Source organism: Coptis chinensis, chromosome 3, assembly GCF_015680905.1.
Source record: "Coptis chinensis isolate HL-2020 chromosome 3, ASM1568090v1, whole genome shotgun sequence".
NCBI lineage: Eukaryota > Viridiplantae > Streptophyta > Magnoliopsida > Ranunculales > Ranunculaceae > Coptis > Coptis chinensis.
In genome coordinates, this window is record NC_141458.1 from 106,948,748 (window position 1) to 106,973,534 (window position 24,787).

The 24,787-nt window shown below is 39.2% G+C and overlaps 3 protein-coding genes across 3 annotated transcripts; 1 reads left to right on the forward strand and 2 right to left on the reverse strand.

The window, feature by feature from the left end:
* The first annotated feature begins 767 nt into the window (after positions 1 to 767).
* Positions 768 to 1,696, forward strand: LOC147512669 (enoyl-CoA delta isomerase 2, peroxisomal-like). The gene has a single exon (XM_086595700.1). The coding sequence runs from the start codon at positions 913 to 915 to the stop codon at positions 1,612 to 1,614; it is 702 nt and encodes a 233-aa protein (XP_086451826.1). The 5' UTR covers positions 768 to 912; the 3' UTR covers positions 1,615 to 1,696.
* A 3,503-nt stretch (positions 1,697 to 5,199) lies between these two features.
* Positions 5,200 to 8,391, reverse strand: LOC147512670 (uncharacterized). The gene is made up of 3 exons (XM_086598765.1): positions 7,938 to 8,391; positions 5,654 to 5,732; positions 5,200 to 5,509 (listed from the first exon to the last, which is right to left on the reverse strand). The coding sequence occupies exons 1-3, from the start codon at positions 8,389 to 8,391 to the stop codon at positions 5,200 to 5,202; spliced, it is 843 nt and encodes a 280-aa protein (XP_086454891.1).
* Positions 8,392 to 11,790: 3,399 nt separating this feature from the next.
* Positions 11,791 to 16,488, reverse strand: LOC147512671 (WAT1-related protein At4g19185-like). The gene is made up of 6 exons (XM_086595701.1): positions 15,864 to 16,488; positions 15,202 to 15,318; positions 14,412 to 14,697; positions 13,997 to 14,152; positions 12,514 to 12,665; positions 11,791 to 12,085 (listed from the first exon to the last, which is right to left on the reverse strand). Exons 1-6 carry the CDS (start codon positions 16,076 to 16,078, stop codon positions 11,884 to 11,886), a joined length of 1,128 nt encoding a protein of 375 aa, XP_086451827.1. The 5' UTR covers positions 16,079 to 16,488; the 3' UTR covers positions 11,791 to 11,883.
* Between the last annotated feature and the right edge of the window lie 8,299 nt (positions 16,489 to 24,787).

The window sequence follows — 24,787 nt, forward strand, 5'->3', positions numbered from 1 at the left end:
GTGGGTAATCAGTCATCATTTTCTATCTCAGCTTTGAAATTTCTTCTGGGCATAAAGGGAACGCTACTTTGTTTACCGAGGACTATTTTTATGATGATAATCACGCTGACCAGGCATTGCATCATGATATTGGAGTTTTCAACTTGGAAGGTAGTAGTTTTGGAAAATTGAAAGATTATCCAAGCTTCTCAACTTTGTTTTGGCCTCCTCTAAATTGGATTGCACACCCCCTGCGCACTAGCTAGGAAGGTTTAATTTCAAACTGTTGAAAGGTAATGAACTCCATCTTGTTTAAAATTTGAGTGCATTTCATTTGACATTTCATCATTCCACATCTTGTTGAAAGGTTGACCGTGTTTTTTTTTTGTGTACTCAGGAAAAAACCCTAATATCCCCATATAGTTGGGGAAATCCTAATTGGCTCATCTAATAGAGGGTAATACTAGTTAACCCTAAAAAGATACCGTTTCTGCCGTCCGTCCATTAGTTGCAAACTTAAGTTGAATTTTTTTAGACAGGCCGCACAGTTTCTACCGTCCGTCGAAATTTAACACACGGACGGCAGAAATTGTGTCGTCCGTCTCTCGAAACTTATTATAGCAGTAGCTAGCGAAAGTTAAAACTTTGGTTAGGTTTATGGCTCTTTCCAAATTTAGAAGTCTTTTAGCAGCCCTATTAGAAACATATTTTGGTGATTGGGGTATTATATTTGCCTTTAGGAATCCATATAGCCCGGCCTTGATCTGAAACAATTTCTTCCTTTAATCGTGGTGATCAATAGTTACGGGGTTGCATACACCCGTACCTGTGGAGTTAGCACGCATGCAAACCACTGAGCCTTGTCTGCCAGCATAAAGTCTTCTCAATTGGCTTTCATGGAAGCACCTGAAAGTCTCAAACCATAATAACACCATGTGCACGTTAGAAACCCGCGGCAATATCTTCCTCTTAACCTTAACCGGAGAAACAGAACACCGACTCAACCCAACATTCATAACCCAAATCCGAACCTTACTAACCCAAATCCGGTCCGAAGCCAAACCAGGATCAGTTCTAATCACAACAGCCCAAGGCAAATTCTTCTCCAACGGTCTCGATCTCGCTTCGGTCCAATCCAATGTCGATCGCCTCAATGAAATGGTATTTGAATTCAGATCACTTCTCGCTGATCTAATTTCACTCCCACTTCCAACAATCGCAGCCGTAACCGGTCACGCCGCGGCAGCGGGCTTTGTTCTCGCAATTGCTCATGATTATGTACTGATGAGAAAAGATAGGGGAGTTTTGTATATGAGTGAAGTTGATATTGGGTTGACATTTGCCGATTATTTTACGGCAATGTTGAGAGCGAAGATTGGGTCGCCGAGGAATTTGAGAGATATGGTGTTGCAGGGGGTGAAGATTAGAGGTGAGGAGGGGGTTAAGATGGGGATTATTGATTCAGCACATGATAATGCGGAGAAGACTGTTGAGGCTGCATTGAGCCTGGGGGAGAAGTTAGGGGTGAGGAAGTGGAATGGAGAGGTTTATAGGGAGATTAGGAAGAGTGTGTTTAAAGAGGTGTTGCCTGTTCTTGGCTTGGTTGAGAAGGTGGTTGTCGCTGCAAGGCTTTGAAAATTAACCTGTAATTTTGTTTTCTCATGTTTTGTTTTGTAATAAGTTAATGAATTACTTTTTGGCAATACAGAAAACAAAATTCTTGTGGTTGCTATTTTCATTCGATCATATTTTTAGACTCGCAGCACTAGGTTGGGACGTGAACGGGGTGCTGGAACGTGCTCAAAATCTGGAGACGCTTCACCCACGCCAGATCAACCTCAGATCTCCCGCTAGATGTAGGTTATGGATTGTATCTCTTATAATAGAACTCTCAGCACAGTTTACTTGGGTAGCAAATTGCTTTGTTTTGCACTTTTGCACGAGCACTCCATACCTGGACATTGCATTGGCCTTGCGTCGTACACTTTTAGGAATTTACCTCAAAGTTGAAAGTCTGAAACAAACAAAGCTTTTGTACTTGGACATTGCCTACATAAAATAAGCAATGAACTGAATATATGTATAGTTTTTTTTCGATAATACCATCCCCTATTATATTAAAGACAAGAAAGAATTTACATATTCAAAATATGGGTGACTACCAGGATTTTGTTTTGAGGCCCAAGACGCAATCACATAAGCTAAGCCATTCCCAACACGACAAACCCAACTGAAAACATGACTCTCAACTCCAGTAACTAAAGAGGAAACATACTGAAAGACAGAAAAAAGTTCTATCCTAAGAGAGAACTATTACAAGCTTTAAAAGCAGAGATCAAAGTCGGACAATCTCCTTCAAAGATCACTGAGTTAAGCTGAAGCCTTAAAACCAAAAGAACTGCTACCTCAGTTCCAATTCCCTCTGCTTGTTCAGGATCATTTGTAAAAAATCTCCTAAAAGCAGCACCAAGTATCACCCCTTCTGAATCTCTAGCAATAGCACCTGCTGCACCACTATAATGAGATCTGTCAAAAGCATCATCAAAGTTAACTTTAACCCATGGAACAGATGGAGAAGACAAGGTATTAAAGTTAAAACATAAAGGTTGTGATGCATGGGCTATATTCCCAGAAGGAGAACAAGTTAAAAAAAGCAGAGTGATTCCTATCTCTTTTCAACTCAGATAAGTTCATAATGAGTTTTGTGTTAATAGGTTTCTGCTCCATTCGAGCCTTGTTTCTTGTCAACCGAAGTTCATAAATGAATTGAATACAGAAATAACCCCTTCTGCTTATGTCTTCATCCTTATCAAAACACCAATTGATAAAAAGATTAAGCCAATCTTTTCCTTCCCAATCATCATGAGAGCTAATATTCAACATAGCATTAGAGACATTCTACATCAGCTTCACCCAATAACAGGAAAAGAGAGCATGTAATGTTGTATCAATACATTTCTGGCAAAAGGAGCAAGTGATATCCCCTTTAAATTTACATTTGTGAAGAACATCACCAGTAGGGAGACCCCCAGAGTAAAGTTTCCAGATAAATAGCTGTGTAGCAGCATCTATCTTTAGTTTCCACATTTTTTTAACAATCAGGGGATTGAAATAAGAGGAGAAAGAGTGATTATCTTGCTTAGATAGGAAGATATAAGTTAATCTGATAGAAATGTTCCCATTCTTTGCATAAGGCCAGATAATTTGGTCATGAAGGTTTGAAGGTTTGATATGAACTCTATTAATGGATTGAATAATCTGACAGGGAAACAAATCTCCTAATCTATTTTGATTCCAAGTAGGAAGGGCAAGGGAAAAAAGGGAATTGACCTTAAGGTGAAGAAGATCAGACCCAGGATCTAGCAATTCTTTTAGGATAAGAGGCTTTCCCATAAAAAGAAGCCAAGGATCATTAAAGATAGAGATGGAAGAGCCATCTCCAATATTCCATAAAAAGCCTCCTTTGATTTCCTTCATAGTTCTAATGATGACTCTAAAGAAATAAGAAGTATCCCTAGGTAAAATATCCATCTCAATCATCTTTTGTCAATTTGGATAAGTTTTCTTAAAAAGAAGAGCCCATTTAGAAATCTCATCCTTCAACATTCTCCAACAGTGTTTACTGATAAGAGCTTGATTTATTTCCTTTGATTTCCTAAAGCCCAAACCACCATTTGACTTGCTTCTACAAAGAAAATCCCAACTGATGGTGTGATAAGAGTGAGAGTTAACTGAGCCATTCCACCAAAAATTCCTATTCAGCTGATCCGGCTTATCAGTAATCTTGTATGGGAGAAGATAAGTACTCATTGCATATATAGGCATAGCTTGGGCTACAGACTTGATGAGAGTAGTTCTACCAGAGAGAGATAGAACTTTAGCTTTCCAACCAAAAATCTTTCTTTGAACATTCTGTATCAAGTACTCAAAATCTTCACTTTTCTTCTTACTTAAGAGAATTAGAACTCCCAAGTAGATCTCTTTATCATCAAACTTTCTCATCTTCCATTTTTTTCATAATGCTCTTTTGAGTACTTATAGCCACATTCCCATTGAAATAGGCCCTGGATTTATCAAAATTTAATGTTTGACCAGAGGCTTCACAGTAAGTGTTAAAGAGATTCATCATGTTGTCTGATTGCTGAGTATATGCCTTACAAAAGATAATTGAGTCATCTGCATAGAAAAGATGGCTGATACCAGGGGCCTTCCTTCTTATTTTGATCCCAGAAATCAGATTGGAACCTTCGCCTTGAGCAATGAGTCTTGACAAGGCCTCTACCACAATGATGAACAAGTAAGGGGGCAGAAGGTCGTCGTCCCCCTATCTTACTCCTCTCTCTGGATAAAATTTTTCTAGAGAAGAGCCATTGAGAAGTATATTATAAGAAACTGTACTAAGGCATTGTTGAATCATTTTCCTCCATTTGGCAGAAAAACTAAGTTTTTCCAAAATCTGATAAACAAAGCTCCATTCTACTCTATCAAATGCTTTGGCCATATCTAACTTGATAGCCATCCATCCTTGCTTCTGTTTTTTCATCTTTCTCATATTAAATAAAATCTCACTTGTCAGTCCAGTATTATCCCCAATAGACCTTCCCTTGACATAAGCACCTTGAAGAGGAGAGATGAATTTATGAAGGAGGGGTTTGAGCCTGGTGGACATGATCTTAGAAATGATTTTATAGGATAAGTTACAAAGACTGATAGGCCTAAATTTAGTGATGTGTTCAGGATTAGCTAATTTAGGAATGAGAGTGATGAAAGTTTCATTTAGGCAAGCGGTAAGCTGGAAAAGGTGAAGAAAAATTTAACAGCTTGAGAGATCTCAGAGTAAACAATATCCCAATATTTTTGATAAAAGATACCCTGAAATCCATCAAGACCAGGGACTTTAAGGGCACCCATACTTTTAATGGTGACCCAAATATAATCATCAATGGGGGTTCTTGTAAGAAGAATATTCTCATTAGATGTAATACATGGTTCAAAGAGATTCATGATATCATGATTGATAGGAGGCTCATCAGAAGAGAAGATATTTTTGAAATAAGAGTTTATGTTGAGCCCTACAACCTCAACCTCTGAGTCCCAGCCCATATCATTATTCCTAAGTTTTTCAATGCTATTCTTTCTTCTTCTGTAAATAGTGGATAGATGAAATTATCTAGTATTCCTTCCAGCATCCTTCACCCAATTTGAAGTGGCTTTTTGTTTTCAAAAACTAGCTTCCTTATCCAAAAGATCCTCCAAATTATTTTGAAGGGAAAGAAACTTGTTGTAATTCTCATCAGTCTCCAGATCATCATATAAGATTTTATCCAAATCCCTTCTAACATTCTTGATCTTTAGTACCACATCCCCAAAAACCTCCACATTCCATTTCTGAAGCTTTTTAATGGTATTTTTCAGTCTATTAAAAATAGACAAAGCAGGAGAACCAGAGCAATCTCCTCCAGAGATATCATTCCAAGCCAAATCAATAGTATCATTGCATGAAGGTTCCTTAGTCCACATCTCAAAAAATCTAAAAGATTTTTTCATTTTTTATAAGGAATGATTAAGATTAATAGAAATAGAAAGATGATCAGAGGAAATAATAGTGATATTTTGAATGAGGGAAAGAGGAAACAACTCGAGCCAATCTGGGGTGGAAAGAGCTCTATCCAACCTCTCTAAAATATGATTACCAAATAATCTTTTATTTGACCAAGTGAACTTGAAACCTTTAAAACCTAAATCAATGAGACCTAGTGATGCATGAGCATGTATTAATTAATAATTAATAGTTTATATTTTATTTGGTCTTCTAATTGAATTAGGATTAGGATTTAGGATGGTTTCCTATTTGGTTTCCAATTAGGTTTAGTAGTTGTTTTCTTATATAAAGGCATCTAGGCCTTCATTGTTAGATGATTATTATTGATTATTAATTCTTTGTGAATTGTTCTCATGTTTGAAGGTTTAAACCCTAGATTTAGGTGTTTGTGTTATTAAATCTTATTGATGTTCATCCATTGTTGAAGCTTCCGCCAACAAGATACATTAGTATCAAGAGCCAATTGATTTTTGGGAATTTTTTTTAAAGAAAACATTGTTCACGAGTACTGTTCACCGAAACATTGTTTATCGCGAGTTACTGTTCACCGAACACTATTCACTGTGGGGGGAAAAAAAATCGTCAATTTTCTTGGTTAATTGTCATGGAGTATCGTAGGAGAAGTAGAAGAGAGTCATCGCCGCCGCCCGATCATCAAAGTTTCCATGGGTCGAAGTCCTATGCCGATCACAATTATGGGAGAACTTACGATATGGATTGCAGCCGCCACGAGAGTTTTACTCATCAAGAAGGTATGAATCTCCTTCCCCTCCTCCATCACAGGCTATTAGTTTGAGGCAAAAATTCAAGTCAGAGAAGATATGCGAATTTTTCTCCCACGAATCGATGTATGATTCTGATTCCGACCACACAAAGAGAGATAATGTTTCCCCTCTTAAAAATTGTCACTACCACCACCACAAAAAAATTTTACCTTTGTTGGTTAGGCAAGCTCCCCAACCTTCTCTTCCTGATCAACTTGGTAAATCATCTAAAGAAAGAAAAAATAGTCGTTTGGATCCTGCTTGGGAAGTTCCTCCACCACCTGACTATGAAAGAGAGCGACAACATCAACATCTTTTGTTTCAAGCAGGGGAGTTTGTAAATCAGCACCCACCACCATCTGCTCCAGTTCGTGAGAAACAAGATTTTGAGAATAAAGTTAAGAGACAACCAAGCATCAAAACCATCAGCCATCGGTGTGACACTTCAGTTCAAATGATATGGTTGCTACTGTTCATCCACTTTGTCCCACTCTACCCACTTCTTCTTTCTGAATTCCAGTTGATATCTATACATCTATTGACAAACAAAAAGAAAGTGGGAACAACATAGATAAAGACAAGGTAGGAGTCCCGGCATCCAAGCGCATATCTTTGCGAGAGTGTGAATCAGATGAAGTAGTTCAATGTGTACCAAAGGCTTTGGTTAGAAAAGAAGAAAGTCTGATGCAGTCTAGATTCTCTACAAGTAATGGTGTTGAATTTAATTTTCCATTGGACTAGATGATACAAAATAAACAGATTAGAGTAGCCAAAGCAATGGAATTGAAGCAGGTTGTTTGGAATAGTATGAGATGTCAAAACTTTCATTCTTTGGAAACTTGTCTGCCTGAAAGTCACAGCCTAGTGTTTTCGATAGATGCTTTATTTTCGTATGTCAAAAGCATGTTTTTTGGTGATATGACTTTATCCCAAGATTCTTACGTGGATCCATTCATTTCTAATCTAGTGGTGCCTTTTTCTCCATGGAAGTATAAAGGAAATCAGTGCATATTTCATGGATGTCAGTCTCAAATTTCTTTCCAATAGAATATTTTGGATGACGTGAACATGAAATCGTGGTGTATGATTACTTTTGTGAGTCAATACAAAGCCAAAATTCGAGGACGAATTTTCTGCAACCCGGGGAGGGTGCCGTATTCGATTATGAAGAACTTTTGCGGGTTTGAAGATTTTCAAGACAACAAACTCGAGGATGAGTGTCTTTCAAGCAGGGGAGTATGATGCATGAGCATGTATTAATTAATAATTAATAGTTTATATTTTATTTGGTCTCCTAATTGAATTAGGGTTAGGATTTAGAATGATTTCCTATTTGGTTTCCAATTAGGTTTAGTAGTTATTTTCTTATATAAAGGCATCTAGGCTTTCATTGTTAGATGATTATTATTGATTATTAATTTTTTGTGAATTGTTCTTCATGTTTGAAGGTTTAAACCCTAGATTTAGGTGTTTGTTTTATTAAATCTTATTGATGTTTATTTATTGTTGAAGCTTCTGCCAACAAGATACATCACCTAGATCATTAATAAAATCATTAAAAGAATTCATATTTCTATATTGATTACCATTACCTCCTACTTTTTCCAAGGGTGATGAAATGGAATTGAAATCACCAAAAAGAATCCAAGACCCAGGGATAAGCAGAGAGATGTCATGCAATTCATCCCAGACTCTTTTCCTCTTGTAAGAAAGAGGCTCATCATATATAAAAGAAAAGAACCAATCAAAAGAAGCATGGTAATTGGAGAGTTTACCTATAATATGGTTAGGTGTAGCTCCAAAAATCTCTAGCTGAATATTATCCTTCCAGAAAACAGCCAGACCACCACTAATGCCAGCTGCAGGTACTATACATTTGCCAGTGTACTTGATTTGCTGACTAACTAACTCCATCTTTTTTTCATCTGTTGCTTTGGTTTCAGATAAACATATTATATCAGGGTCTGAAACCAAAATAAGGTTCTTAAGTGCTACCATTGTTGAAGTCGAACCAATTCCCCGACAATTCCATGCAGTTGTCGTCATGGTTCTAGAGGTAATTGAAATGGGTCAGTCACCGCGAACCCTTCTGAATTGTTAGAAGCAACCACATTGAGTCCCTCAGAGCTGGAAGTGCCAGGACCAGAATAACCAGATAAATTATTAAAACCATCAGACTCAGCATCAGAGAGAGAGAGACCATTTGAACCATAAGAACCCCCAGAACTAGAAGTATCAGCATTCAAATCTGAAGTATTAAAGCCAGAGTCATAAGAACCAGAACCTTGTGAACCATCAACCCCATAAGCATTACCACCAAAACCTTGAGAACTAGAACTAGGAGACCCAGAACCTTTAGAGGCAAAGTCATGAGACTCAAAGCTTTCACAACCTTTTAAACCAGAATTTGCTGAATCCAAACTTTTTGAACTCCTAGAATCAGAGTCTCCTGGACCATAAGAAAAGACACTTGGGTTACTTAATTGAATCCTTGCTAATGGAATCACTCTTGTTTGACTCAGAAGGAGGAGTGACTCCCATAGAACCATCACCATCAGAACTTGACATGATTTCTTTTCCTCCTATATCCCAATCTATAAGATATTGGGTTCTCAACCTCTTTCCCTTTACTGTATCCTCTTCCTCAACAAAACCATAATCTTTCCTCTTGTTTTTGAAACTTACAAAAATCTTCCTTTCCTAACTTCCACATGCTTCTTTATTATCATTACCTTTCTCCCCTTTTGAGAGGTCAGGTGAGATGGGAACATGATCCGTATTATAGACAATCTTTATAGGACTCTTCCCCTGAGAGGATCCTGAACTATTCTGAAAGCAGCGTGGGCCTTTTCGCGCGATGTACCTAAAATAGCGGGATTTGATGTCGAATCTTTGATGTATGGGCTAAAAATGTTTGGTGTTTATTTGGTTTGGTGTTTATTTGCTCAAAATATTTGGTGTTTTTCAAGTCTCACCATTAAAGATGCTCTAACTCTATGCACAGCTTACCTGGGCAGCAAATTGATTTATTTTGCACGATCACTCAAAACCTGAGGATTGCATTTTCTCTCTGTTTTGCACGTACACGTTTATTGTAGGGGTGAACTAGTGTTACCCCCCTACTAGATGAGCCAATTAGGATCCCCTAGATGGGAAATTAGGGTCTCCCCCGTAAATACACACAAAAAAAAAATCGGTCAACTCACTTTGACTTTTTTTTTGTGTGTATTTAGGGGGGAGACCCTAATTTCCCATCTAGTGAGGGGGGAATCCTAATTGGCTCATCTAGTGGGGGGTAATATTGGTTAACCCTTTATTGTATTGTATTGGCCTGGGCTGGAAGTCTGAAACAAGCTTTTGTATTTGGACGTAGCTCATACATAAAATAAGCAATGAAGTGAATATACCACGCACTTACCACCAGATGAAAGGCAGCACAAAAACATCCAATTTGTTTTCCATTATAAGGAAATAAACATATCGATCTTCGGTGCACAAATGGTTCTTTTGGATTATTTTAGAAGAAGAAGAGATTCTACAATTCCTCTTTCCTGCCTATATGGGTGATCTGACAAGGAAGAGTGACGCGAACAAACCGAAAGGAAGGATCCTCGTTTCGTGATGCTAATTTGCCATTACTTTGGACTCCATCCCATAAGAAACTTGAGATTTCTCTGGCAGTCTGTTCAACGTTTTGTCACTTTATGACAATCATTCCGGAGAAAGAAACAGTGAGAACACATACATTCTCTGTTTGGGTCAAGTTCAAAAGTTCTAGGTGAAAACCGGCGGGAACAGAAAATAAAAAGGTTAACGAGTTGGGGACAAAACTGAAAAGGACAAAATTCCAAGATAACGACCAAAAAACCCACACCTCATTTCAAAAACACTCTCAACAATAATAGTTGATTTTTGTCCGAAAAAGACAATAGTACCCTGGTATGCACAAGTATTGGTGGATACCATCTTAGATATGCACAGACGTCAATACATATCAAACATCACAAAGAAAATGGTATGCATAAGTGTCAGTGCATACCATACCACCACTTCTTGGTATGCACAAGTTTACTATTATATGTCACTTACTTTGGACTCCATCCCATAAGAAACTTGAGATTTCTCTGGCAGTCTATTCAACATTTTGTCACTTTATGACAATCGAAGAAAGAAACAGTGAGAACACATACATTCTCTGTTTGGGTCAAGTTCAAAAATTCTAGGCGAAAACCGGTGGAAACAGAAAATAAAAGGGTTAACGAGTTGGGGACAAAACTGAAAAGGACAAAATTTCAAAATAACGAACCAAAAAACCCACGCTCATTTCAAAAACACTCTCAACAACAATAGTTGATTTTTGTCCGAAAAAGACAATAGTACCCTGGTATGCACAAGTATCGATGGATACCATCTTAGATATGCACAGACGTCAATATATATCAAACATCACAAAGAAAATGGTATGCATAAGTGTCAGTGCATACCATACCACCACTTCTTGGTATGCACAAGTGTCAGTGCATACCTCTTCTTGGTATGCGAGGTAAGCACAGATGTCAGTGCATATCAAACATTACAAAAAAATGAGGGTGATATTTGATATGCACAAGTGTCAATGCATACTACCTCTTGGTATGCACAGACATTAGTGCATATCAAACATCACAAAGAAAATAGTATGCACAAGTGTTAATGCATATCACCTCTGGGTATGCGAAGTATGCACAGACGTCAATACATATCAAATATAAAAAGGTAAAACTGGAAAGAGTAAAAAAAAAAAAAAAAGTTAAATATGTCCTTATTAATAATTAAAACATGAAATCTGGTTTTTCTAGTAATTATAAACCAAAAAATGTCTTTATCAATGGTTTCAAAACCCAACTGTCCTAGACTATGATTAAAATTGGAAATTGGATCTTTTGGTTTATTTAGGATCCCCCTCCCCCTAGATGAAAATTAGTCTTCCCCCAAAATACAAAAAAAAACACAGTCAACCCAATTTGCTATTTAAAATCAAGTATTTCTATTATATTATTTAACAAGTATATGAACCAATGAACGCACTAAACGAATGTTTAAAATTTTAATATATGTATTTGATGGCTATTGAGTATTGAGAGCATATTTGGCATTTCATTATGAGAGTTTTAGATTATTATTATTATTATTTTATTGAAAAAATTAGAAAACCTGGACTAACGGTCAATGAGAGTCAAACCCAATTGACCAGCATCAAACGTAAACTGGGGGGCATGTCTAAAGAAAATTAGAGCAGCGAGTTATGTCTAATTCCCAATTATAAATTGTCTGGGGGTTGGGGTGTCTAAAAAGCTCAATAAAAACCATAGTTAAAAGGGAGAAAAGGATTGTAATATAGCATGCTCTCTGTTGAGCGGGATGAATCCCATGCTTCATGATGGCAAACTGGGATAAATGGCGCTATTTTCTGTTCTAAACATGCAATTTGGTACAATTATCTAAACTGCAATTTGGTACATTTATCTGAAGTATTTTTTAGTAATCTATAATAATACATCAATCCAGGCTCTTGGGTAATGTGGTGGAGGACCCTGAGAAAATGTGTCCTTTCTGGTACGGAGCCTTGCCAATTGGGGGATCCCTGTGAAGAAGGGGTTCAGAGTCCCGATTTAAGTAGGTAATTGCCAATCTTCTTTCTCTGTAGGTTGCCCAAGTGACCATATAAAGACCAGCAATTATTAGAACTCCTCCTATAATGCTGTGCAAGTATAAAAAATACATAACGTTAGCACAACAATGTCTGTGTGGCAATCATTTAAGATATGATGCTTAGTTTTTCAAGAACTTGCAAAGCTGACAGCGTAAGATACAACGTTTTGAAATATCCATTTTCGGCTTCAGAAGGGTACCAAGTCCAACTGCTCGTGTTTGTGGGATATAGCAGTGTGTCTTCGGTTTGATAAATGACACATGCAGTCAAAACGGCTAAATGCATATCAATAGAAAAACCGAGGCTGATTGCCTAACTAAACAGCACATAATGCTCCTTAAGAATGATCTTTTGTCAAATGGTGAAGACGAATCGAGAAGGTTTATCAAAGTAGTCGTGATTTTGTTTTATCAATATCGTTCTCGTAAATATTAGCATATGCATAATCATGATAACACAAGGATTTCGGCTAATACCTTCCAAGATAAATAGGACTTCCGAGAAAAATTCTTGATAGAATAGAAGATGCAGCAGGTTGAAGTGGATTATACAGGGCGACTAGTGCAGGTCCCAATATCTTATTGGACCATGTCAAGAGTGCATAATTAATAGCTGATGCAACCACTCCCTGGACGAAAAAAAATTGGTTAAATTTCAATTAATACAGTTGTGGAAGATTCTTCAGAGCTCAACTGAAAAATGAAATGAAGACGGTGCAATGAACCATGCAGTAGAAGTTCTTACGAGTTTTCATACCAATGGCCTTCTAACAATTGTACGAAAAATTCATAGATAGAAATTACATGATAAACCAAGAGGATTTTTTTTTCCCATTTCTATCTGTAAACATTAAAAATGAAAAGAATCTGATAGACAGAGGCAAGGGTTATTTAAAGAGGTAGGAAGTTCTAGTTTTACCTTTAAGTTCTACACCATAAAACTAACATATGTTTCATGGGGTGCAATCACAATGGCGAAACTACCAACTAAAAGGGGTCACCTAAACGCTGAAACTACAGTAAATTAGGGCTTTTTAGTCATTCCCCCCTCTCCTTAAATCCACGAAGCCGTTGGATCTTGGATTGGGGGGGGGGGGGCTAAATTAAAATGATCCCTACATAAGGTACTTTCTTTTGTATCACATGAAAAGGAGAATAAGGATATTAATATTTCTTCTTCATTTCAAGCTCCTGCTCCCTCGATTGGAATTAATAACACCTCATAACTGTCCTGACTATCCCAATAGTGGACGAGGTAACATACAAAATCCTCCCCAGAAAAAGTGAGAAAGAATATAATGGAAATAGTCAATGGACCAATATCTATCTATACCTTACATATTATATTTTTTCTGCAACTAAAGGAAAATACAATTATTAGGTTTTTCTACAAATATTATTGATATAAGAAAATAATATAAACTGCCCCAACCAAGTACTTTTTGCTTTCTCTTGAAGAAAGAAACTCAACTCAAAATCTCACATAATCACGATAAGCTACTCTTTCCACAACTTGCTGCTGGGGGCTAAGTCCTCTTTCAAGTTTCAACACAGCAACTTGGCATGTTGCTGACAAGAAGTTGAGGTACCAAGGCACCTGGTAAACTACTAGAAAACCTCTGCTTGTCCAAAAAAAAACAAGAGAGAAAGAACTAACTACTCGAACACATAGCACAAGCAGTTGCAATTATGACAAACAAAAGCATATAATGGTCTTAAACCTGGATCTAAGACTGCTAATAATGTTTTATTACATGCTTACATCTTATAAAAGGTAAAAGACTTTAAATTGTATAGATCAGGAATAGTTGATCTACCGACTGAAGCAAGAAGCAAAGCATTCTCAGGTTAGACCATGGAGTACAGCTAAAGAACTCTAATTATACCAAGCAAATCCAGCTCAAGAAATTTTTTAAAAGAGTATGGGCATCACCGCATCAGACACTATTTAAAAACTTACAGAATATAAAACAGCAATTATCTGAGACCGATCCAAGCTCCACTCTGCAAGCTCACGGGTTGAAACTAATCCTGTCACAACCATCAATAGAGCACCAAAGAAATACGAGTATGCTGTGACTGATAGGCTGGCAGGATATTTCATCAAAATTGGAGCCTGAAGAGTTCAGATTAAAATTACATGAGACACAGTAACCCAATTAAAGGCCTTTTAAATTGCTAGAAATGAATACAAAAGTACATTACAACTTTCTAAACATCACAAGAACGAAAATAACTTAATTCATCTAGAGAGGTTGAAATATGAAATTAAAGGTGAAAAGGCATGTGATGCATATGATGAGACCCTGAGTATTGATCATGATTCAGCTAATATTTCCAAGAATCTTAATGCACAGGATTATAGTTATCATTACCTGTAAGTTTAAAAAAGCTGCCATGAAAAAACAGTTCCCTATTAAGCACAGCACACCAATGTGCCACAAATCAAGACCAGATTTTATTAAGCCATACATAAACCATCCAGCTGGTTCAGGTTGAGCCTTAGCAATTATCTCACTTTCTGCTATGAACTCCAATTCACTCAACCCTATTACAGCAGGACCCCTGAATAAAACCATCAAGATTGCTCCAGAGACACAAACAAGTGTACCTCCAACCTTTAGCTGGCCATCAAATCTCAACAGATTCACCACTTCTATACTGCAAAGACAAGAAACTACATATGTAATTTATGAATTAAAAGAGATGAACAACTTAATGCTTAATGTAGACGTAATCACATGCATTAGTTGATTTATAATTTGGAGCTCAGTTCATCTACAATGAGGAGTATCATTGACTTATCTATTCCATTGACTGGAAACACAGCACACCTACGTTAACTGGGCACTGCCTGAAAAACAATTGGAAGTTTCAAAATACACTATACGGCATTTCTTTCATCAAATGAAGTAGAATTCTCAATACATCGGTGTGCTAAAGTGGTATTATAACAACCCCAGCACTAGGATCAATATAAGGTACCCCTCCGATGAAGTGGTATGATTATGGTGTTAAAGAACTATTTAAAATTTAGTGTCCGTTTCACAACTAACAATTACCAATTTTACATATAAAACATTCCAAAATGAAGTGCCTGAGCATATTGTTAATTTATTGATTGACCACTATATAATTTGACAAATAAAATAAGAGAATACTCACCCCATGAGTACAGCCAGTAAAAAGGTAAAAACTGGTATTGCAGGCTGTACGGCAGCTGCATAACTTGGATTTGTGTAGCTAAGACCGAGAAGAAATAAAAGCTGGTTGCCAAATATCCTATTCATCCAATCAAAACTCGTCAGAACATCATATATAAATTTCAGATTACAGCACCACCACCATCAAACTCAGATTCTAGATACAAACAATGCAATTCATAAACTCGATCCACAACCACTTGTCTTATGTAGCGTATACATTGCACAAAAATGCCCATAACAATTCTGGAAATATTGTAGGTAAAATTCTCCATGGGTGATGATACCAGAGGTCTGGGGTTTGAACCCCGCGGTATCTATGAGTTACTGATCTCATTTAAAAACAGGCTTGCCAATCAAAAAAAAAAAAAAAAAATCCAAGTGTAAAATGAATAGTAGTATATTACCTATGGTTGACTAATACAAGTTTGTTACTTCATCGGACATATGGATGCATGCAAAGAAAAAAATCTCTACACTAATCGGAATTTTTCGACCAAAACTACCTCCATATACAGTCTAATAAATCTCTAGCTAATGAACGCATTTTCTTAAAACATTCACAATATAGCTAAAAAAAATATTAAAATATCCAAGAACAACCAACGAGAAAATATGTCTTACCCAGTCAATCCAAGGTAGAAGAAAGATAAGAGAAGTTGTCGATTAATAGGCAACGACAATCTGAGCCTTTTTTCACGAAAATAAGCGACAGGGGCAAGTAAAGAAAGAGCAACAAGGTCTCTGTAGACACAGAAAACAATTTGATTCATACCAACATTGAGAGCCACTTTTGTTATTACATGATATCCTCCATTGAATACTTGTACCAAAGCCATAGCTCCATGAGCTTTCCATGCTTCTCTATCTACTCCATTTTCCTCCTCCTCCTATAATTCCATTCCCAGCTGCCATCTTTTTGTTTACATGCAATTCACTTTCTTGATTTTTTTTTTTTTTTTTTTTATGTTTCTTAAAATCTCACTTTTCTGGTACGAATGAGGGGCATGGGTAGGTGGACTATATGAATTTGGATGGTTTTTTGGGTGAATAAAATAATGAGTTTTAAAGAGTTTTAGTTTGTTAGTTAATCCATCACTTCATTCTTTGGGCTTATCAAGATGTTTTAATGTTTAATCTCCTTCTCATCCACCCAACTTACGTGCAGCTTTTTGTCTTTGGACCCACTGCTAACTTTTTCCTAGGTACAAAAATCATAGGAAGCCTGAAGCCATCTCTAAAATGATTCATTTATTTTGAATATTTCTACACATGTATATCTTTAAAAAACCTCTAAACAGATTCATTTAGGGACGGGGATGATATAAGGTTGAGGCATTCTTTGTTCATCGCTTTTAGCTGCAGTGAGATGATAAATTCTAAGGTCATTATCCACTGTCTAATGAGTATTAAAGAGTTTTCGTTTGTTGGCAAAATAATCTTTTCATTCATTTCTTATCAATCAATTTTTTTGGTCTGCCTTAATTATTTTTATGTACTTTGTTGCTTGTGTTTTTGGGACCATCACGATCTCAACCACCCAAAACTTCCATATAGATTTTGTCTGACCACACTTCCAACATTTTAAGTACAAAATTGACCATAGAGCTTGACCATAGAGCCATCTCTAGAAGAGACTGGTTCATCTGTAACTGCCACACACACATGTATCTCATATCTCGGCGCGCACAGCCGCACACACACACATTTCGGAGCGCATACACAGGTATCGAGACACACATACATTTCGGTTTCGGATCAACGGCGAGATAACAAACGGTTACAGAGATGATCTCTGTACCCAGTTGTAGAGATCTCGAGTCCTCTCTAGAATGATATCAGGGTCTTGAGTTGGCCGTGTTTTTTTTTTGTGTGTATTTGGAGAAAAGAACTTAATTTCCTATCTAGTAGAGGGAAATCTAATCCTAATTGACTCATCTAGTTAGTGGGAGGTAATACTACTTAAAACATATTGATTTCGGGACGGGATGAAATTGCACACGACACTAAAAATGCCAATCACGTGTAAGGTCGAGGGCTCGAGGCATTCTTTTGTTCAGCGCTTTTAGTTGCTGTGAGATGATAAATGTAAGGTCATTAATTGAGTCATTATCTGATTATCTTACTGTTTAATGAAGAAAAAAAACTTTGTTAAAAACTTAAAATTACACAGATCACCGTTGCCTCTTCAAGATCTATAGAGTTGCGTGTGGCTTCCAAGTTTTAAGAAATTATGTTCATGGGTTTTCGACTTTCAGTAGCTGTCCCTTTATTATTGAGTTTAATTTTGAAGGAACCTACCCGCCTTCAACCATTAATAGAATCCTCTCTATATATTTTACGCCCAAGTCACCAAATGGCACAACTATCAAAGGCATTAAATCCCATCTTTCCACTCAAAACCATTTACTGATATTTTTTATAAAGACGAATTTACCCTTGCAAGCTACAACTGCATCTCCATTCTTCAGTTCCTTCACTCACATAAGATTAGTGGCTGCCACCGCCACTAGTCCACTGCCACCGCCACTAGTCCACCGCCGCCACTGCCATACTAAACTATATTCATGTTCTAGTAAAAAATTTGTCTCTCAATACTATGTTATATATATGCATTCTTTCTCGTTAATTTCTCCTACTGTAATTTAAGTTCTCTTTTTTGTTTATTTTTTGGATAATTTAGTTTGGTTATAAACGGCAAATCCCCTTGTAAAGGTGTGATTCAGCTTTTCTTTACATATACAGTTGAATGGGAACTAGAATGGATGATAGAAGGGACCGAGTTCGGCTTGGGAGCGAACGCGCCACGATCTTGCTCTCGATTCTGAGGGGAGAGAAGAATCAGGTCTAGCGTAGTTCATAGGAGAGGTATTTATAGATGTTGAGAGTGAATCCTCGCCCACCACGTGTAAAGTGTACCACAAACGTGGGGTTTAGATTAAAGAGGCATGCGAGAACTGTCTTTATAGGTCTGCTGTAATGATGGGGATTAGTAGTCTGGGCAAGTAGCTTATGGCAGTGGTCAGTAGCCGGTTGCAGTGATTTGTGCATGTGCATCTCTGTTCATGATTGCTTTTAGAAAGTAAGCTGAGTCACGTTATAGCCTAGTTCGCGTGCTGGCGCGAACTGTGCTAGATCGTTCTCTTAGCTTGTAGACGTGATCTGGTTCCACAGGTCGGTGTGGTATTTCCATCATGATGAGTACGTGCCTGATATTCCTGAAGGAGGATATCACTCCCTTACACAGCCCCCTCTCAGTAGGGCGTGCTAGTCGTGGAAGCGACCTGCTGAGAGAAAATAGTAGCGCGTGTGGATCATGCTAGATGTGGAAATATCCAACGAGCTAGGGAGAACGATCTGTGGTATCTTGTGAGCTGGTGGGCGTAGATGTTCGACACGTGAGAGGAGGATCGGCGGTTGTAGAAAACGTCGACCATTTTTTTTCGGATTTGAAAAGACAGGACATTTTGTTGGAAGTCGTGTGCGGCTAGGGCTAGGGTGTAATCATGATGCCTTGGAAACTGGAGGGGCGGTTGTTCAAAGATTACGCTTGCATTTTTTTTGAAACATCACTTTGCTGCTTCGCCTTGTAGAAAATACTTCACTACCGCAACAACCTTCAGGTTAGTTTTCTACCATTGTTGAACTCCTGCTTCTTGCTTCGTGCTTAGTTTTTGTTCTAGAGTTGTTAGGATGTTTGATTAGTTACTCGTGGCTAGAACTGTTAGGGCGAAAGGAGAGATGTCTGACTCAGATGATACGCGATCTCATGAGGTTCACGAAGTTTCTCTTGGTTGAGATGATGAGGAGGAAGAGAAGGATGAGTCGGTGTGTGGGGTGAGTGAGAGTGGTGATGAAGATGAAGCAGTTGATGAGGCTGGAAGTGGGGAAGATGAGGCTCGATCTGCGTCTGTGGGTGATAAAGCGAGCACTTCAGGTCGCTATGAGGGGTTGGCGTCTAGCGGGCTACCGCCTAGGGCTGTGGACAGACATGCTTTGAGGGCGTTCCCCTATTTAAGGAAAAAATATAGGATAACTGTAAGCGGTCTGGAGATCCATGAGCCCGATCAGAACGCTCTGGTTTATAACAATAGGTATACCCCACCAAACTATGGGGTTATCATCTGTGAGGGGCAGCTGATCGAGGGCGCATATGATGATACCATTCTCAAAGCTGGTTTGTGAGTTCTTGAACCGCTGTGGCAAAAGCGCCTATTCAGTTTGTAGGTAACATGTGGCGGTTGTTCAAGGTGTTTGACCTGCTGAACGCCAACGGTGAACACCGGATAGAGGTCGCTGATATTATTGAGCATTACTCATTAAAGCGATCTCGGTCACTTAACTTTAGCTTGCAAACCCGAGCTAAGCTGTCAAGCGTTCTAGATGGTGTGAGTAATGAGTCTTGGGATAAAAGACCATTTCTGCTTGTTGGAAACTATTGTGCAAGAGGGTTCAGTGTGGAAAATAAAATATGCGACTTTACTAGTGGGTACCAGTACGCTCTCTGAGAATATTGATCTTGCATTAGTTGAGCTTGTACTGATATTACTGTTTTGTTGTATGTACATATATCCCCTTAGAAAAGGAGACGAGCCGAAAGGTGATTGAGAAGTTCACTAGGTTGACTCGAGCTGAGAAACAAGCGAAGCTTTCGGAAGTCGTGCGTTTCTTTAAAGAACGGGGAGGACCTGCGATTAGGGAGAAGAGGGATGTGCAAAAGAGCAGGGCGCGGGGTAAGGTGAGCGGGAGAACGTCAAGGAAGCCTATGATGGAAAAGCGTAGGAATGATCTGGTGACTAGGGAAGATAAGAACTGAGGTCAAATCTTGGGGTGAAGCGACGGAGGGGAGGTCTTTGGTCGCGTCTGGGTGCAGAGTTAGGAAGGTCAAGAGGGGGCGCTCCGATTCGATTTGGAGGACTCTCTCTTTGAAATCCCTAAACCTCGCTTGTCGACGAGGAAGGGTAACGACCCAGAGTCTCGACCTTCCAAGGTTGCGAGGGTAGCTGAGACCGCACTGGGGGGTGGTGAAGGGCGGCTCGTAGCTCGAGAGCGAAGCCGATGCCCGACTTCAGCGTTCTGGGTGAGGATGCCCCGGAGGTCGCTCCGACCAGGGTTGTTAGAGATACTTCCGGCAAGATGAAGGGGAAGGTTGGTATGAAAGAGACTGGTAAGGGGCATTCCAGTGCTGGGAAAGATGAGCTGGAGCGCAACCTGATGTATGTAGATGAAGTGACTGGTAAGAAACGATATGTGAGGAGGTCGGATTGTAACTATAAGTCCGCACCGATAGGCCGCTTGTTCTTTGGAAGGGATGATCTTTGGACGGTGATAGGAAAGACACGGATGTGATGGAATTTGGAGTTGAATCGAGGGGGATGGATAAAGGCTGATGTGCCGGTGAGTAACTTTTGTGTTATTACTTGTCTGCTTTATTGTGTTATATGTTGTTGTTTGATGTTACGCGTGATATCTTGTGTGAGTTACGCATGATTGATTCTTTGGGTACCGAAAGTTGAAGACGACCCTTTCAGTTATTTTTTGGAGAAAACAGAGGTCGAGGTGAGGGAACGAGCTTAATTCTTCGAGATGTCGGCCCGATCCGAGAAGAAAGAACTGGATTCTTTGAAGACGGAACTGGTAACGCTGTTGCTAAGTGCTCAAAAAGTGCTATTTAACCCTCGATTATACCTCTTGTTTAGCCATCTTAGTGGACTAATAGTGTTTGTAAATTATGTTTTATGATTCTACAGGTGAAAGAGAGAGTTTTGTGGAATATTAGAGAAAATAGAGCAATTCGAAGTATTAAGGATCACATGGGAAGCCCGTGGACAATCATGGAAAGCCAAGGAATTAGAGCTATTAAATATGCGACTTGGACCTATTTTAAAGCCTATTTGGAAGCCCAAGGCCAAAGGATTCGTTGCTTGGACCAAAGCCCGCAAAAGATGATAGAAGGATATAGAAGAAGAGACAAAATATGTTTACGCATCTGGGACGTATGGATCAAGCATCCAGTTGCATGGATCAAGCGTCCAGACACATGGATCAACACTGTAGCCAATTTCTTCTCAGTTTTGGAGACGAAGTTGGACTCTGAAAGAAGTTTATTTGTATTAGGAAACAAATGACGGTTTGGAATGCTTCTAGAGCTCATTGTAACCTCTATAAATAGATAACCTAAGTGCCTCATGTAATTTGCCAATTCACTTATATTCTTGTCTCCATAACTTGAGGCAGAGAGAGATTAATAATAAAATATCGGTTTTAACTAGCTGAGTCTTAATAAATTAGTCTTTCTAGTCTTATGTTCTTCGATTCTTCTTCTTCTCGTTCTTCGTGTTCTTCCTTCTATATGGAAGGCTAATCTTCTCCTTCAAGGGAGGAGATGAAGCCAGTGCTTAAGGTTTAATAATTCTTCTGGTTCATGGTGTTCTTCAATTAGGTTAGTTATTTATGTTTTTAGTTATTAGTTCCATTGCCCACACCAGGGGATGGAAGTATAGAATAGGGTTTATATTTTGCAATATTAATATCATGCTAGTGTTCTTTACTTTTCTTCTAGTAGTATAGTTATTTAGAGTTAGGGAAGTATTCTTTATGTTGCCTTAGAAGGGGTAGCTCAGGGAGTGGCTGCCTAGGGGAAGTATTCTTTGTGTTTGCCTTAAGTGGCGATTCATTAAATGGCTGCCCTATTAGGAAGTACTCCTTGATGTTACTCTCAGTAATACATTGAATGACTGCCCGAGCTTACATAAAAAGAAAGAAGATATCAATAGCATAAACATATGAACAACCTTAAGTAGAGTTAATTGTTAACGATGTTTTCTGCCAAGAGGGGATCGGCACTCGCTCGATTGCCTAATTGTAGTCTACTTGTAAGAACAACCATGAAGCCGAAGGTCATAGATTAAAAGTATTGGTGGATTATAATATCTTGAATTCCCCCTTTTATAAATTCTAATAGTTTAGTTAATTTAATTTAGTTTAGCATTAGAATCTATAATCTCTACAATCATAGTTTTTAATCCCTTAAACCCCATTTCCAGTCCTGTCCTTCACATAATATACACTTAAAAGTGGAACGATATCCTACTCATTCTTTACTTATTGAGGGATAATTAGGTTTTGATACGCTTCTGTTTTGTTCAACGACCATACACCATCTACATACACAAAAAGAGGCAAGGTCAAGTCGTTAGAGAAGACCGTCAGCTGTCAATGAGGCGGTCGGGCTGAGGCATGAGGTGGGTGACCTGAAGAAGAAGGTAGCGACCGCAAATGCTTATGCTGAAAAGTATAAAACTACCGCGCTGCAGGCGAAGGTCGCTTATCTTGCCATCCGTGCTGAGATAGAGGAGCTGGAGAAGAAATATTTTGATCTTCAAGAGGAGCAGGAACGCGGGACTCTGGTCGGTCATGGGGGTGAGCATTTCGAAGATCGACGTAATCGTTCTGCCGGTTATTGCCTCCTTCATCTATCGATCGCGGTGATTGAGCGACCTCGATTATCACGAATTGGATACTACCGTGATCAATGCAGCTGGAACAACCTCTGGTGACCCGGGCTCATCACAAGTTTTGGATGTTCTTGTCAGTGAAAGCTTTGACCATGTTGTTTAAAGTGGTTGTAAAAAACTGTGCTTGTATGCGGCCTTAGGCCTGAAACAATAGAGCTGGTTTCCTGAGGTAACCTGGGCAGTTCGACGTTCATTATGTTTGTGTTAACAATGAATAGTGGCTAACTGAGCTGGATTTCCTAAGTATCCTCAGCAGCTCGGTTAGTCTGCGAACTGAGGCTTCACTAAGGTCGTCAGTTCGCTCCTTTTCGTGAATGGGAAATATGTTGTCTTACTTTATTCAAGTAGGATTGTGTATGATATGTGTGTTTGCATTCTATAAGCGTGTGTATGCTGTTGTTTGCGACTTGTCGTACGGAGGGTATGGTCTCGATGACCTGTGACTTTGCTGGTCTGTCGTGCTTGTTATCTGATTTAGACGTTGTAGGTCGCACATATCTTGAGGACACAAGGGGCGTTCTCTATTCTGGAGTTGCTTGAGCTATCGTGCGTGCGTGGCACGTGTAGGAATATGGGCGGTCGGGAGACATGAAATGATGGCTGCCAGGTGGCCTGCCGTTTTGGCGTCTCGATACCATCATGACCTGTCTTGGGAAGATACGTTACTTCACCATAAGTAGGAGTGTTCTTGGAAAAGCAAAGACATTTGCTCTTCCTTTGCTCTTCTTCTTGCTGCAGCTTCTCTTCTCGCAACTGTGGTGCGTCGTTTGCTTTTTCAGTTTACTCAAGTACGTTTGGCTTCTCTGTTTGGCTGTCTCTCTCTTTTTTTTTTGAAAAGAAACATGTGGCTTGTTTGTTTAACTTGCGTTCTGCGTAGGTTTTCTTATGGCCAGGTGTCGCAAATATGTTAGGGGAGAGGGGAGTTTGAGAGAGACCTCCCCTCTGATAATGGAGGAAATGGAGTTCCACCCGCATGTGCATGGAGATCATGGCAAAAGAAAGGCTGTAGCTTCAGGGGCCAAGAGCAACAAGCGACCCAGGAGTTCCGGTCGTTCGATGGGTGGCATTGTCTTCAGGTCGCCTCGGCAAGTTGATGACACCGATCGGGCTGCTAAGGGAGCTAGCGACCTGGGGCAAGGTCACCACGTCGCTGGTGAGAGTTCGCCTCCTCGTATCGGGGATGTGGGGAGCAAATTCTACTATATGGGGAGGACGGGGAAGAAGCGTGCTATGAAACGTTCTGACTGCAGCTTCCACTCGGTGCCCATAGCGACCAGTCTTCTGAAGGGGATCGTGTTGGACGGCGATAAAGCTGAGGTTAAGGATGAAGATATGGATACGCTACTGGGAACCATGGACATGGCTACTTGTTTGGTGAGTGTTTATTTGTTAGGCTTGTCGCTCTGTTTCGTAAGGGATCGTGACCTTGATTTTGTACTTGTAGTTTCTGGTAGGGTACGACAACTTGAAGAACGCTGTACAACACGCTGATACTGATGTCAACTCCCGAGTCAAGCTAGGATGTCTGCAAGCTATATGGGGAGTTGACAAGACGAAGCTGGACTTAATGACAAATAAGTATCGTGTAGCTACTGATGAGAACGCTAAGCTTGTTGCAGCGATGACTGATCTGCAAGGGAAGTTAGCGGAAGTCACCGAGTACGCCAAGCAATGTCAGGGGGTCGTACGCAAAGCGCAAGATGCGTATACCACAACCTGTATCCAATATGCTGAACTGGATGAGAAAAACTTCCAGTTGAAGAAGGCACATGGGGACCAGGGTACGGGTATACGCGTTGTGTTGAGATTTGCAAGGCACACTCCGTTGACCAGTGCTGCCCCAAAGGATAAACATGTTGTGGCTGCTCCTTGATGGTGATTTCTCGTCTTGTTTTTGAAAAGTGTTTAAGTTGGATGATAGCTTTGTCTGTTCTCCTCTCTATGAGAGTTAAACAATAGAGCTGTGTTTTCAGGCTTGCCTGAGCAGTTCGCCTTAGTTGATACTGAGAACTGGTTTCCACAAAAGTGGCA

Bases quoted from the DNA above. Each gene is read 5' to 3' on its own strand.
- LOC147512670 (XM_086598765.1), bottom strand. From the start codon at position 8,391: ATGACGACAACTGCATGGAATTGTCGGGGAATTGGTTCGACTTCAACA. The intron at 5,733-7,937 runs GTAATGGTAATC...ATGCATCACTAG, and splicing joins ACCCTTGGAAAAAGTAGGAG to GTCTCATTGATTTAGGTTTT. The intron at 5,510-5,653 runs GTTGGATAGAGC...AAAATCTTTTAG, and splicing joins GGTAATCATATTTTAGAGAG to ATTTTTTGAGATGTGGACTA.
- LOC147512671 (XM_086595701.1), bottom strand. From the start codon at position 16,078: ATGGCTTTGGTACAAGTATTCAATGGAGGATATCATGTAATAACAAAA. The intron at 15,319-15,863 runs GTAAGACATATT...TTGGATGAATAG, and splicing joins TTCTACCTTGGATTGACTGG to GATATTTGGCAACCAGCTTT. The intron at 14,153-14,411 runs GTAATGATAACT...TGAACTCTTCAG, and splicing joins CAGCTTTTTTAAACTTACAG to GCTCCAATTTTGATGAAATA.
- LOC147512669 (XM_086595700.1), top strand. From the start codon at position 913: ATGTGCACGTTAGAAACCCGCGGCAATATCTTCCTCTTAACCTTAACC.